Source organism: Lytechinus variegatus, chromosome 3 (assembly GCF_018143015.1).
Source record: "Lytechinus variegatus isolate NC3 chromosome 3, Lvar_3.0, whole genome shotgun sequence".
Taxonomy (NCBI): domain Eukaryota; kingdom Metazoa; phylum Echinodermata; class Echinoidea; order Temnopleuroida; family Toxopneustidae; genus Lytechinus; species Lytechinus variegatus.
In genome coordinates, this window is record NC_054742.1 from 11,675,461 (window position 1) to 11,692,317 (window position 16,857).

The 16,857-nt window shown below is 37.1% G+C and overlaps 1 protein-coding gene across 1 annotated transcript; it reads left to right on the top strand.

Annotated features, from left to right (window-relative positions):
• Window positions 1–536: 536 nt before the first annotated feature.
• On the top strand, window positions 537–15,717 carry LOC121410221 (V-type proton ATPase subunit S1-like). Its single transcript, XM_041602158.1, has 9 exons — window positions 537–732; window positions 6,981–7,113; window positions 9,256–9,333; window positions 9,901–10,082; window positions 10,536–10,653; window positions 11,350–11,579; window positions 12,162–12,230; window positions 13,118–13,337; window positions 14,611–15,717. The coding sequence occupies exons 1-9, from the start codon at window positions 635–637 to the stop codon at window positions 14,821–14,823; spliced, it is 1,341 nt and encodes a 446-aa protein (XP_041458092.1). The 5' UTR covers window positions 537–634; the 3' UTR covers window positions 14,824–15,717.
• Window positions 15,718–16,857: the final 1,140 nt, after the last annotated feature.

Genomic DNA, 16,857 nt, shown 5'->3' on the forward strand with positions numbered 1-16,857 from the left:
ATAATGTTACATAATGTACATTATGAACTGCGGAAGTTTGTTAAAGGGATGGTCCGGGCTGAAAGTATCTATTATAGTTTAATAAATAGAGTAGAATTCACTTAGCAAAATGTTAAAAATTTCATCAAAATCGGATAACAAATAACCAATTTATTGAATTTAAACGTTTAGCAATATTTTGTGAAAACAGTCGTCATGAATATTCATTAGGTGATGTCAATGTAAGTGCCCCCCCCCCCGGCTTCTAAACTCCCACGGTTGGTTGGGTATTTGGCTCCACTTACCAATTGTTTACGAGGAGAAATAAAAAAAAAATCCTCCTCAAACAGACGGCTGCCAGCTGTCTACTAGAAATGATACAATTGCATTTATAAGAAACAGCTGAACATGCTAATTAAGTGAAGTATATTTGCCCAGCGATTGCATGGTGGCCGTGGCTGCACGTCTGTTGTGGACGTGGGCGTGGCACATTATCGGTAGTACGGCGCGCGCGGCGCATGTCAGGTGACAAGTCGAGAGCTCGACGGTCGATCGATATCACATGACTTTGATTCTAGCGAGCCATTTTGGATTCCCGCATTCATCGTTGGCGTACATGTTGTTCAGTTCTGACTTTACCGGTAAAATTTAGAAAATGGACAAATTGGTAGTAGTAGGACTGTTTGTCACAGTTGTCATATTTTCAGCTGCTAGTGCGTCCAACGTTCCGGTTGTAGCTTGGTCGAATACGAGGTGAGTTGGTGTTCAAAAATATAGACTTCATTGTCAACCTTACGTGAGTGACTCAGTGGACAGTGACTGAGCGAGACATGTCATAACCCAGGGAGCTCCCGCCCGCGCAGCGGGCGCGGCGGGAGCCCAGGGGCTTACCGTGTATTTGACCATATATACTCACGGGACTAGCGTGATTTATGGTCTAAATATTTCTCCAAATGAATTGTGAAAAGAGAAATTATGTACTTACCATGATTGTATGGATGAAGGTCTAACGAGTGGCAGTTTTCCTGACATCTGGGGCCTGGGTACAGACTGGAACCTCAAAAATTAAAAAACAAAAAGTTCTCTCCTACCCCTGTCTCGATCGTCCATTTTTGTTAAGAATTGCAACATTTTTTTTATGTTGTAAGGTCAGTAAGAATGATATTCTTAAGAAAAGATGTTGGGCTAAGTTACATTTATAAAATTGTACAAGTTCGTGATACTTTGAATGACGGATGGGAGGAAAATTAGCGATGTATATTTGCACAATTGGAAAGCATACAGCCGAGAACGAGGTTATATTATAACCTCGCTCGTAGGATGAGTGCTTAGAATGCAGTTACCGCTAATTCCCTTCGAATGATGATCAAAACATTGTTATATTCGATACTTTCGTTGGTAAACGCAAGTTGCCATCTTGGATGATATCATCCTTACGTATTTACCAGTCGCTATATATCGCGATTTGTGCTGCTGCTTTGTGCTTGTAATCTATGTGTGTGCATTTGGAACTTGTCGCTCGCATTGATTCGCCTTCGCCAGGATATCGAAAATTCTAATCGGAAAGCCTTGATAAAAGCACAACACATTGAACATAGAGGGCAGCAACACAGCGTTCTCGCCAGTGTATAATACGCATGGTGCAAACACCATGCGTGCGGAAATGGAGACCAAGTGGAACCATGCGTAAAATTTCAGCGACATGCGTGGAAAAAATAAATGGAAATATTCAGAAAAAAAATAATACACTCCATAAACTCATCTTAGACTTAGTGATATCAACTTCATTTATCGGGTTGCGCCGAAGTCCCACCAACTTAAGACCACTTACAGGCCCTATATGGCTAGGAAAGTGGCAAGGCGCCCAGCTAGCTCGCGGCTGCTATTGCGGGCATATGACGGCACGGTACGGTCGTTCCGTTGCCTATTCCCCCGTCTGCCCCGCACATCACACCGGCTATGCTCCATGACCTACCGGTAGCTGTGCTTACTGATGATATGATGGGAGTGGAACTTGGAATAAATGCATTGTATATACAATTACAAGGAACATGTACTTGTACTGTGTTTGTCATTTATCCCGCCCTCTATACACACAATGAACGAATAGCAAAGGAGTTGTACTGTGTTTGTCATTTTATCCCGCCCTCTCTGCACCCAATGAACGAATAGCAAAGGAGTTTGAGAATTGTGCGTGACCGCTATGGTGCATGGATGTTAGGTCTGGGCCTGGGACGATTGTCATTTTTACCATCCAATTATTTCCTGAAAAAATAATCGAATGATTCGATTGTTCGTCGGGAATCAGGTCTTTTAAGTCACAATAGTTGACCTACTTTATGGTGAAATCTCCATCAAAGTCGCATGTTTAGAATAAATGAAAGTAGGACCTTTTCCCCTTCTCCATGATATTTGTATCAAAAGAAACTACATGAAATGAGATTAAAACTTTCAGTTTATTGTTCCAATGAAAATCCTTCCTAAATCCATGCTGATACTCTGGTATTATGCATGGATCCCTCCAAGTGCCACACCCCTGCATATGAATGAATCAGCCCAGATCAGAGTCCAAAGCCCAAAGATGTAAACAACTCATTCATGAACTATTCTTTGAGACTGACCCCAGGTGGAGCATTTCTTGAACAATTTCATCCCTTGCCCACACCATGTCCCCATGCCCCCACTTGTGGCACTGCCCACGATTCTACACATGTATTTCAAAAAAATATTTTGCAAAATATTTAATTTGAAATACCTTTTAAAATTACGATTTTTTTATCATTTGAACCTACATGTATAACTGGGTCTATTTTTGGAGACTAGTCGAGAAAGTACCGCTGAAGACGGGCGCATGTTGGAATGTAGTTTTCATTGTGTGAAGGGGATAGAAAAAAGGTTGCATTATTGTTTTGAAACATGAAAGGAATTCTCCGGCTCGATCCCACCCTTATGTCTTTCTCTCTCCCTCACACACACACACACACACACAGATGGGGGAGGGGTCAATTTATTTCTGAAGTCATGACCTCTCCTGATAAGGGAACCACTGCCTTCTTCTTTGTTTCCCCAAAAGTTTCATTGGCTATCCGAAGGTCCAATCAGCTCAAGTGAGCTTGGTTGTGTGTTTTCTTATTGTTTTGTGCACATAGACAATGAACTCATTTTGTGTATCGAGGGCAAGGTTGGGTGGGATTAAAAAAAATTCGGAGCGCTTTCATGTTGGTGTGTAGCTGTGAATGTAATACAATCATTGATTATTTTTGAAAAATTATCTCGGTAACATAATTTTTAAACCTGTATGAAGTGTCTTCATTGTTTTCTTGTCATTTTGTTATTATTACTTGGGTATTCGAGTTCTCCCAATGTCATAATCGGGATCTGCCAAACATTCGATTTGTGTAAATTTTGCTTATCGATTGGTGATTGGCGGCATGCCAATCGAACCATTCGATCAATCGATGTTTGCTCCCAGGCCTAGCATTTATGTGCATTTGTGTGGGCTTAAAAATACGCCTCAATGGGGCTTCCTTGGCGTCTCTATTTGATGAAAAGGCCTTCGCTTCCGCCCCTCCCGCACCCACCCCCTGGGAGTGGCAGCACAAGTCCCCGACACGGGTGAATTTTTTTCTGGCGAGAATGCTGCAGCAACACATGGCTGCCATTTTTGCATCTCTGGCAGAAGAATTCAAAACATGAGGAATAAATCATCGGTAACATATATTTTCAATATTTTATTGCATTTGTATAGTATCAAAAAAAATATTAAAGTCTAACAAACAAAATAACAAAAATAGTGGGCATTCGTTCAAGATGATATAATGTCACTTAGAATTAAAAAAGAATAAAAATCCATAAACCCGGCCGCCCGAATTGGAAGAAATGATTACACATGCAGGTTCACACTAACTCACTACCATCGGTGAACGGGGATGATAGTAAAATGTTAGAAATTGTTGAATAAATCCCCAGAAACGATGGTTATTCCTGTCTAGTGTCGTGGATGCCAGAAGTGTCATCGCAGCACATGCGACCTAGCCTTGAGGACTCCATGTCTGGTGTTTTTTTGAAACCTTGACATATGCTACTACAGATAGACATGGAACCTTGACACTCTTTCCATAGACGCTGCAGCGACACCTACACACCCGGATGGATTTCCCTAGGAAATCCATAGTTAGAGGGTGAAATCTGTTTGTAGGGGTGAATTTTATTTATCTATGAACCTTCATGCGCCTAATGCGTATAAAGGGATAAAAATTATTTCACTAGTATAAATGGTAAAAATGAGACGTTTTTTACCACACCGATCTCATGTAGATCCCTCGATCCGATTGTCAACAAGCAAAGACAATAGACCTGACCCTTGAACCGCTTCGTGGTAATGTACATCCGTTTGGCTATGCCGTTTTGAAGAACAATTAATAGATGAAAATTAGTATAATAATTTTTATTTAATTTTTGTTTAATCCTCAAATATTTTTTTTCATCCCTAAAGGCTTCATCCCCATATTATGAAACTTTTGGGAAGGAAATATACGTCACTCTTACTGGACTCAGATATCGAGGGGCGCGCGTGTGAAGATCGAAGCCAGCACACAGAAAGTAATTTAACAAATTTCACCAGAAAATGGACAAGTCACCAAACTTTACACAGTAGATCAAGTGGCATGCAGACGAAATGAATGTTAGACTATCTGGAAATTAGACCAAGTGGAAATTAGCGGAAGTTGAAATTAGATCAATTGTAATATAGACCAAATGAATATTGGACCAAGTGAGGATTAGACCAACTACTAGATCATCTAGTATTAGACCAACAGACTATGAGACAAACTGGTATCAGACCAAATGCAATTAGACCAAGTGACAATGAAATACATTAGACATAATGGCAAATAGACCAAATGAAAAATTAGACCAAGTGGTGATTAGCCCAACTGGGCGTTAGACCAATTGCTATTAGACCAAGTGGTCATTAGACCAATTGGCTATTAGACCAAGTGGTCATTAGACCAAAAGAGGATTGGACTAAGTGGTTTTAGCCTGAATGTTGTTAGCCTATCTGATGATTAGTATATAAAAAATGCATGCAGCTGAGTGCGTTAGCGGAAATGCAGAGCACGCAAGGTTTCATTAAATAGGAGCCGCACTGTGCACAAGCCACTGGCGGCGAGTGCCCAGTGTGCACCATCTGAAGAAATTAAGCTTTCTCTGTACTTACTTTTACGCACCACGGAGTAGATGCATTATTTGTTTTATAAAATAGCAACACAGAAACAATTTCTTAATAAGTTATACCCTTTTTAGACAGGCTAAAATTTCCTTAACCCCGTACTATTGGTGGGGCTAAATGGCAATTTAGCCCCACCTATAGTACGGGGTAAAACTTAGCCCACTTTCGTTTTACACAGCGTTTTTGCAAAGTGGGCTAACCCCACCTATAGTACGGGATTATTTGGCCCTGCAAAAAAGCAGGGTTATCCCACCAATTGCGGTGCTAAGAGCAATAGTACGGGGTTAAGATCGCATGTGTAAAACGAAAGTGGGCTAAGCTTAACCCCGTACTATAGGTGGGGCTAAATGGCAATTTGGCCCCACCTATAGTACGGGGTTAAGGAAATTGTAGCGTGTGTAAAAAGTGTACGAGTGAAGCACTTGTACTACGAATGATAGACAAAAACCACTAGTCCGGGGTTAGCGAGTTTCGTGTGTAAAAAGCAAGCATTCCTTATCTGGGGTTAGCAATAACAATTTGGCATGTGTGAAAAGGAAAAAAAATAGTACGGGGTTAAGGATAGTACGGGGTTAGCGATAGTCCGGGTTTAAGAAAATCCTGTGTAAAAAGGGCATTACAGTACTGTTTTGTTGGACTTCTACCGCACTGATCTGCTTGAGCGTGCAATGTCAATTTTCGTTATGCACCTTTTGCACTGCCGTGCATGCAAAAATAAAGTTTATTGTCATGTGACGAGTATTGGCAAATCTCGATGCTTGAAATAATACACCTATTTTATAAATCAGGTTGGTGTGAGGTCTTTTAGTTTTAAGTAAACAGTCAGTTTTTTGTGTGTTTTTCTGCTGATGGCTAGCTGATCTTTTTCTTTGAAATATATATTCTTGTACAGTGTAACTTATTTTTTCATGTTTTTCCTCCATTTGTTATACCAATGATATTTAAATATTGTGATTATGTTTGTGATTGTAAAACCAATAAAAAACTCATGAATATAAATAACAAAACTTCAAGTTAAATGTTAATTGTCCTTTTGAATAGTATCTGCGACAGGGCTTGGAGGAAGTGATGACTGAAAAGAGACAGGAAGTAAAAGCCAACAGCAAAGTTTTGAAATGTTTCACTTAATCATGGTCTGATTCATACTTGCTTTGGACAGGAAATTCATGAGAGGCGTGTGCAGTCTAGATTTGTCTTTCCGACAGGTTTATGTAAAATAAATTGCCCTTCAGATCTATTTGATGAATTGATTTTCATTTTTTTTGTGTAGTATTTGCTTTTAATTTCTAGTTGTTCCAAGAATCACAAAATCAAGCTCAAACAAAATAAACATGTAGTGCTTATAATGTAACAAATGTTACTACCCATTTTAAGTACTTCTTTTAAGGTGAGAAAACTTTGCATTGACTTTTGTGTACACAGAAAAAAATCATCAGTTTACAAAATGTTGCATATAATCTTTGGAACTGTGTATCTTGGTATCACATACTTGATCTAAAAAGATGCATGAGACTTGAAAGTAAAAAGTCATGGAGCAGCATGGAAAAAGATCTAGGCAGAATGGTTACAAAAATTAGGGGTGGGGTGGGGCAGGAGAATCATCCCCAGCCTCTTTAGGTCTCCAGTGCTACTCTACAAATGTAGACATGAATAAGTCACATGCAGAAACAGGCTGTCATTTTCCCTTTCATCTTTTCCTTAGGTAGTTGTTGCTTTTTAGATTTGAAGCTTATATTTAATTAAATGTGTTTTTAATTTATATTTGTAGGAGCCTGTTTGGTACTCGTCAGATATCTGCTGGTGAAGAAGTCGGCAAAGAATCTCTGAGAAATGACTTTGTGAATCATGTCATTGGAGCAGACCAAAAGCCACAGACAATAATTCTGGTCTTGATAAACAAGGTAACTGATGCAACTAACATCTCCATAGTTCAATTAAATTCAATTTAATTAATTCAATTCTATAAAAGAAATTTGTTTTGGGATTTACATAATAATAATACATAAGATTTATATAGTGCTCTTTCCATCTTGATTGGATGCTCAAGGCGCTTCAGAGCAGAACAACAAAAACTATATATAATACATGTCTGAACAAAAAGTCAAATGTCTATCAAAAAACACTTTTATACAGGTATATTTCAGGTTGCCCTTGAAGGTGGTCACTAAAGTCTGGCTTTTCAAACTGTGTGGGAGAGAATTCCACAGGCTAGGTCCTGCATGAGCAATCGCCCGCTCCCCGCATGATTTCTTTATAGCAAAAGGAATTTGTAAGAGATTAGATGATGAGGATCGTAAATTTCTTGAGGGTTGGTAATGATGCATCAAAGACTTATTGGCCCGAATTCACAAAGGTGGTTTTGAAAACCCACGGTTGAGTCCATGGTTTATGCAGATTTCCTGTATAGATTACGCTTAATTTAGCGCGTATCGGGCGCGTGTCTAAAACATGTCCAAGCTGATGCGCGCATTTGTCACAGTGCACCAAATTGACGCCTATTTTATTCATGAGTCTACTGTTTGAAGAGTGGACTCATGAATAAATACAGTGGACTCATGAATAAAATAGCATATCTAACCATGGTAACAGGCGTCAATTTGGAGCACTGTGACAAATGCGCGCATCAGCATTGGACATAGTTTATACACGGCTTACACGCGCTAAATTAAGCGTAATTTTTACAGGAAATCTGCATAAATCATGGACTCAACCGTGGGTTTTTAAAATCACCTTTGTGAATTTGGGCCATTGTAACTGAGAGAAGTTCCATTGACTATATGAAAAATCGAAAAGATTTTAAAGACTATGCGTTCCTTCAGGGGCAACCAGTGAAGAGTTTTCAGTATAGGGGTGATGTGGCTGCGCTTGCTAGATAGAGTTACAAAAAGCGCAGCTGCATTTTGCAGAATTTACTTTGAGCCAAAAACTAAAAACTCGCATTTACTATGGTTCAAAAGTAATGAGTTTGACTTCAACCAAGTGTCAATGTCCATTATACATCTTTCGAGATTAGACAGGGCTTGTGTGGCACTAGTTTGATCGGGTGAAAACTATATAAAAATCTGAATATCATCTGCATATAAATGATAGTGAACAGAGTGACGTTCAAACATATCTTTAAGCCCTGTCAAATAAATGGAAAACAAAGTGGGCCCTCCAACAGAGCCCTGGGGGACACCACAGACCAGTGGCCTAGATGAAGAGGTAACACCATTTATGAGGACCGAGAGGTAAGATTTCAGCCATTGTAGGGCCTTGCCCTGAACACCTTAACTAGTCAGAGTGTTAATAATTAGGGTGTGGTCCACGGTGTCAAATGATCTACGAGTACCATTGCTGTGACAGATCCACTGTCCATTTTTTGTAAGATAAAGTTAGAAACATTAGTGAGGAGTGCTCAACACTGTGATGAGGTCGGTAGGCAGACTGAAATGGGTCAAATAAATCATGTTCTAACAAATAATCTGTGAGTCTTGAAAAGATAACCCTCTCGAGAATCTTACTTTCAAATGTCGCACAACTTTTGAAACCAAATTTGCGATGCCTGGGTATTACGCAACATTATGTAAGTGCATGTCAGACCCAAAACTGTTCAAAAACGTGAATTCATGTACAAATCCAATGCAAATTGTGTATTTAGACAAAATTCATAAATGCATCATTATTTCTACTTTTACCAATTAAACTTAAATAATTGTGTCCTGTTATGATCAGAATTAAGACTGCAACAATTTCCATTGAAAAAATGAAGGACGAGATCTCGGGGGGGGGGGGGAGGGGGATTCCCCCCCCCCCTTGCTTTGAGAGGGGTCCAAATAACCTGGCTCTTTTAGTTTTCAGTGTTATATCACCTTTAGTTTGTAAAAGGTTTTAATGATATGCAGATATACTTAATGTTATAAATTACATTCTCTCTTAGCTACATGTATTTCCCCCAAGTATGAGTGATTGATGATGGAATGAAGCTATGTTATTCTGTATGTAAACAATTGTAAGTCCTTGTGAGTACTAGTACGGTAATCTTTTTTTTTCCATCCATGCAGTTGAAGCTTGGTGATCTCACTCGATACAGCAATGCATATGATGCACAAAACCAAGGAGGAATTATTCCTAACATCAAGGTAAATCTTAGAACCTCTTCATCTTTTCAAAATCATAACTTACAATATTCAAAGAACTTGCAATTTTCATGACCTTATCTCGTAAATTATGGTTTTTCCATGGGCATGTTTTATTTTACATTTTAATGTTGATTTGAACAGTCAATGTTTCATTATCCAAGTTGAAATATTTGCTTGGCTATGATTGATTAATTTGATTGATTGATGTTCAATGACACTGCAAATACAATTTGTCATATGCATGTAATTGTCTGAATATTAATCTGTAAAAAAAATATGTAAATTTTTTTAACTCTTTCACTGGAAAAAAAATCCATACTCTTTCCAAACAGAGAAGCAGATTCTTTCACGTGCCAGGCTTGGAACATAGATGCTGTACTGGGAAAAACCAGATCAAAAACTGTTTTGCTCATTTGATTTGGTTAATGATTTAAAGGAAAAAGTGTCCTGTATTTTCACAATGTTTCATTTTCATTCAAAAGTGATCTAGAAGAAAATGTGTATTATTTTTTACTATTTCTTTGATTTTTAAACTACCCTATATTGTTGATTTATTCTGTGTTCCAGAGCTCCATGGAAAGTTCTGCATCAAGCTTGGTTCTTCCCCAGACAGACACATCTGACCTTCTTGATGACCTGATGTCAAAGGTCACAGGACTTATCACAGAAATCAGCAATCCTGTAGATGTACAGTCTCTTGCCTTAGATTCTAAACAGACCAACCTTGTTATTGTCAGAGTTGAACCCAGGTTAGTTAAGGAGATCATACCATTTTTACCTGATACAAAAATGATTAAGAATATTGAGATATATCCAACTTTATTAATTGTAGCAATTTCAGGAAGTTTATTTATGGATACTTTTCTCACCACATGGTCGACACTTAATGCTTTTGTTTTTCAAACATGATACAAACTGAATGTGTTTATCAATTCCACATAGTTATAGAGAAAAATCTATGGGGGCTTCCTTTTATTTGGATGTTTATATGATAATAAATCAATTTCTTTCACCCTTTACTTTTTTACTCCCAAATATAATTGGCTTATGTCATTCAATTTAACATTTCTGAGGTTGAAATACATGTACAGTACCTCACCCAAGTGAACTACCATTTTATGCTTGGAGATATGCTTGTATGTCAAGACAGCCAGGAACAATACATTTGTTTGTTATTCTCCTTGGTTATTTAATCCTTATAGTGACTCTGTTGAGGAGCAGTTGAAGGCAGCTGATAAGTATGTCAAGATTCTTATGAATAAATTCAATGGAAGATCAACTCCATTCACACTCTTCTTCACTGCTTCTCCTATATCCCAGGTAAAAAAAAAAATTAATTCTTTACTCAACTTATTAAACATGATTGTACTTGGTGTAGGTATTTATAATTTTATGATGTTGTGGGTGTTTCACCATGATTTAAGTATGCCTTAGAGACATACTTAAATGCCAACACCTACATGTACATGATATGCAACGCACAAACTTTTAGATGGATATGCAGTAGTGCACGCTCTCTTGGCATCATCTGACCATTTCAGCAATATCTTTTATACCACACGCAACTCGGCATTTATTAACGTGTGACTCTACGTCATTCTTTAATCTTTGTGAAACACCCCCTTGGTCTTGTTTTAGAGTGTCATCCTAGTAAATGATGTATATATGTAGGTGGACATGGTAGTCGATGCTTCATGTCGTGAGTACCGGTAATTGTCTGTGCAACATCCATTCCTTTTCTGTGTCCACCTTCAGGCCTGTATAAACCGACACTGATGAAGAACAGTGATTACTTTCTGAAAAATCTGAACATTTTTTTTCATATAGATCTCCATTATCCCCCTCCTTTATTCCCCATAAATTGTACCAAAAGAATTAACACCTGTATTTGTTTAAGAACTATCAATGTGTTACCTATTAAAATTTCACCCATATCCACCATGCAAAGCTCCAAAGCGTAGTATTTTTCTGCCATATGACTTAATGTATCATTTGTCAATGTATTCTTCTCTCTAGGATTCATCTCATGCAAGTGGGCGTCGTCTCCTTCAGGCCTCTGATGGTGATGCAGCTAAGTTTGCATTTATCAACTTCACAGAAGATGGCTGTCAGTTGTATTTCTTTGCAGCAAACATCAATGTGCAATATGTGAAAGGAGCAGATGGCAAGAAGAATGAGAGTGTGCCACTTCCTACTACTGGTTGGGTATCCACAGGATCAGATTGTTTGACCAACAGATCACTCATGTAAGGATCTATCATGTTGGTTTCTTTCTCTGCATGCATAGTATGTCACAACACATGTTTAAACCTAGTGAAATTTCATACTTCATGTTATTTTTTCCCCATTCAAGTCAGTTCACATGCCAAGTTTATTTTCTTCTTGAATATCCAGTCAAAATCTAACTGAAATTTAGATGGAGAAGTATGACCAATTGTCACTGATGTTGATCAGTAATAAGTATCTTTTTCTTACAAGGAAACAACGTATTTGATTTTGGCAAATATGTCAAAGTGATCATGGCTTGAAAAGCATTTGAAATAAGCATGAAATACCATGCTACTGTGATATACTCAAATTAGTATGAAAGAAATTGTAATCAAGCTCTGATAAAGTGTGGACATTTGTGTTTTGTGTGACAGGGTTGTTAAAGTGTTAGCATCCACAAAGTGCAATAACTTCAAATACATTGAAGGAATTAAAATCAAATTCAACCATATAAGATGATGAGCTGGCCATGCAATAGTAACATTTTAGAATATGATTATTTGTGTTTGTAGATTGTTCAGAGCTGCTCATTTATTGTAAGTTTTTTGTTTATTCCACAGCTTCAACTTGGGGATTTCGGATTTGGAAGGATTGAATGGCACTGATTGGATAGAAAGTGTGTCTTTCAAGTGAGTATGCAGAATTTTCTTTGATTTAATGTACTCTATATTTTCAACTAGCATGATAATCTGATCATGCTTATATCTTAGTTTTACATTGATATCAAAGTGAGTGCATGAATTTGAAAGATGAATTGATTTGATTTTGGAATATGGTTGAGGTTTGGTGCATTTATTGAACAAGATTTGCGTAATCGCTAGAGGGTATTCATTTGTCTCGCAATCTACTATGGCAACAAGGAAATTCATGATCACTCTCGCAAAAAGTGTTCACTGGCTTTCTAGGAAATTCGTGATCACTCTCGCAAAAAGTGTTCACTAGCTTACAAGTTCACGAGTTTTGAGTGCCGCTGCAACTCTTTATCAAGTGACACGGATTGTCCGATATCGTACTCTATTTATACTAACCTCCAAGACCGTACGCACAAACGCGAGAACAATAGGTGGGCACTGATCTGTTGTGTGATTGGTCAGGAGTTATGCAAATAAGCCGGGGGTATATGCAAATACGCCGTGGGTCGGCAATATGCAAATGAGACCAAAAATTGGCGGGCTCGCTAGTTTCCCGTGGGCGGGGGTTGACTGGCTGAGCGGTCCCTCGATCGGGGCCGGGAACGATCGGATCGGTGTGCACAACCCTCTAGCGATTATTTCAATCCGCAATAATGAACCTATTTAGTAAGATTTGCGTAAATCAATTTGCTTACTTTAAAATTGAGAAATCTATTAATATACAATTGCTGCCAAACATGACAAGTTATGGCACCATTTGAAATAAAATATATATATGTGAGTTGTTACGGTTTGTAAATGGCCAAAATGGCTCCCATTAATAACTTAGAGCTCTTCAAGTGCTTTAAAAAAAATGATAATCTCTTTTCCACTTGTTTTTGTAGAGTGGAATTTAACATGACTGCAAGAGACTTCTGGTATGTAAGCAAAAGTTCTATCACTGCTCAACTAAAAGGACAAAAGGAGTTAACACACATGGTTGATTTACATGAGTTAGAGACTCCATTAGGATGGTCCTATCACTGTGGTGATATTACATTTGTCAGCAAGCAGCAACCAAATAAAACTGATGATATGGTCAATCTTATTTTCAAGGATTTCCAGGTAAATATTTCAATTTTCAATTTCAATTTATTCCATATCTCTGAAAAATCACAAACAACGTATTGAAAAAACATGAATTACATGTAATCTTTTTGAATTGGTTTCTTAGATAGTATACAAATATACTTTGTCTTTCAGGTATACTTTGTGTTTTAAGTAAAAGTATGGACAAAGGTACCTCCAATGGAACTATTAGCTTTAAGTACTATTGGAGGCACTTCTGTCTATAGTTTTAATCAAAAGGTGGAAGTAAGGCATATTTAGCTATATTTGGAATCAAACATTTATCCTATACAAGGAAATAATACAAGAATAATTCCATCAAGTCCTTTGATGCTTAGATCTTCAAAATTCACTTTCACCTCCAAATAAAATTCCTGGAAAACTGACAGTCCATATTTTATTTTTTGGGGTGTTTTCCCTGTCCACCTAAGTAATGAATTCATTCAAGTCTTTGTCAGTGTACTGACCAAAACACTCACTACTGAAGCAGGCAAATTTGTTTACAGGCTAAGCCAAAGAAATATTAAAAGCTGGCGCTATCATGATCAGTATCTGGCCACTTTCTAGAGCCATGACAACTCGAGAGTTCTGCGTGATAGGCACTTGAACTCTCGTATGGCTGCTGAATTTACTTGCATCTTAAGGGATTCACTGTTCATCACTACTTGGCTGTGACGTCATTTCTCAAATAGTAAATACTATTTGTCATACTTAATGTAACAAACAGGAAGTCATTTTTCAAATAGTATTACATGGAGTGCCAATCATGCCAACATTCTGAAATAGTTCAAAATATCTAAACTCACATGATGCTCTATCAACCAATCACAGGAAGATTGTTTGATATTATTATCTACATGTATCATGGTGTAATGCTGTCTGGTGGTCTATTTCAATTCAGAATTCAAAACAGCAAATTGCAATATTCTCCCTACTATGTATTTTGAGAATAATGAGAAAAGTTGAGATATTTGGAGAGATTGATAGTTCACTGTATTAATTGTTCTGTTAATCGAAGAAGATTTCTGAAACTATTTCCTTACACTGTCAGCAATATTTTTTTGTACTCTGCCAAGACATATTAAAAAGCATAATTTTGTCAAATAATGTAAATGCCAGTTTGATTTATTTGGCACAAGTAACATTTGCTAAGATTAAGCAGCAATACCAAAATGATTTGTGTGATGACTTCAGATTTTAATGAAATTGATCCTATATATTTATACCAATTCTTCAATAACCCGCTTTATTGTTTTTATTTTTAATACAGATTCAACCATTTGGGATTGAGAATGACAAGTTTTCTCAAGCTAATGACTGCATAGGTTACTTCTCTCCAGCTATTTGGATGGGAATCATGACAGCATTGCTTGTTATTGCTATCATTGGTTTTGGTATTGGTATGATGGCTACTGTCAAGGTTATGGATAAGTTTGATGACCCCAAGGGAAAACAGCTCATGATCAATGTTCCAGAGTCTTAATGCTATTCTTTCTCCTATAGATCAGTTATAGCAAATAGGGATTTATTGAAAATGTGCTTGTAGCATAGGGAAAATGTATTTGACCGATCTATGGTATCAGCTGATTAGCAATAGAATAGATGAAATGTAAATGTCATTCGGTTGGTAAAGAAAAATGGTATAACTTTTGAAATACTAGATGACATGAAAGTAACTTCTACCTTTTCAGTTCAGAAAAAGAAGACATCAATGTAACACATATAATTTTATGTACATGTAGGTAACCACATTCCAATAATATCATGTGATCATTTTTGTTTAATGTTAAGAATGAATTAGCTAGCCTTAATTGTGGAAAATTGTATACTGTGGTTGAAATTTAATGTAAGGGCAGCAGATCTTACCGTTTGATGTTTTGAGCCAGTTTTACTACTAAAAGTTACACAACAATGACTGACAAGGTGTGATTAGAATTTTCCTTGTTGACCTGTGATGACAGATACTCTTCTGTTGATGTATTATTGTATGAATTTGAAAGGCATGTCAATTCTTATTGCTCCCTCTTTATACGTAGATGACATCATTTGTCTTGGATATATGCAACATATGAAATACTTATGCAAGTCTAGTTTTAAATCATGAGGGGGGGGGTCATGATATTGATGGAACATTGATAAAACAATTTTGTGGGGTCTGGAAATATAAGGTATTAAAATAAGATGACATCTAATTTGGTGCATTAGAAGCAACACCTTGAGTTGCTGTCTTTAGGAATTAACTGTTTTAGTTTATTACACATAACCATTTAATTGTCATTGATGTTCAAACACTGACCATTGTTGTCTACATATTATTGATGGCAAATATCTTGAATTCAGTTGTGCAATTGTGAAAGATAGAATAAAAAAAAATCATAAATACTTTTGCCCTTTTGTGGCTTTGTGTATTTCTTAAATTCCCTTGTAATGTTAAGGCTTTCATATCTGTAATAATATAGGGTATTTATTTTGAAGACAAATCCACCATGTTAAAGAGAAATGCCAGTGTTTGCAGTAAACACTGATTTCACGAGAAAGTCTGAAAAACCAGGCTTAAATGTCAGTATATCATCGAGGATCTAGATCTGGTACAGATACATTAACTAAACTTTGTGAAATCTTGAAATCTACGCTGAAAAATGTTCACACCGAAGATCCCCAACACAGATTAGCGCACGTGGGACAATGTATAATTATTGCTTAGAGCGTCGGGCCCGATGCCCTACCCGAATCCTGTGCATATTTGCTAATTTCTCAGGAATTACACAATTTCTTCCAGAATCCTTTGGCACATATTCTTTTTTTATACAGACACTATGGTGGTCTTTTCATTGGATTCTGTACGAACTCATTTTGATATCGTTACCAAAACTAGCATTTACCTTTAAGTGCTCAAGGTGCTCTTGTTCTGGGATTGATATATTTAAGATATAGCACAATGTTACTTTCTAAGAGCTATGTGCAGGAATCTCCAGACCTCCAAAAAATTACTCTCAATGGGGCGATAATTGACTTGGAAGGTCAACAGACTCAACCATGTATTCGGATAAGAAAATAAACCATGCATAGTATACATTGCATTATGAAGATACCTCTCATGTAGTAACATTTGCACAGCTTGATTAAAGACATGTATGCAGCAGATTTGGTTTACTGATGAGATTTCATTTCAATTTTTAATTTCTTACTCCAAGGGAGTGATGCAGTCAACCTCTCACAATTTCTTTTTAATTTTATCATATCTTTTTAATTTTATCATATAAAATATAACACAACTTTGTCCTCAAAGATAGCAAAGATTTTGTTAAAATGAAATACAAGGTTTGATTGCTCTCTAACATGTGGAGTAGCCATATTTGTTATCCACTCTGATTCAATAAAAGGGCCTCTCTGTTGGCAAATATGCAAAAAAAATATATGACAATTCTTTTAAATGGAATACAAGAAATAATGTGGAACCAACAGTCATAATCCTCTCTTTTGCCTTTCCTTTGATGAAAACAAGCAAAGTTTCAAG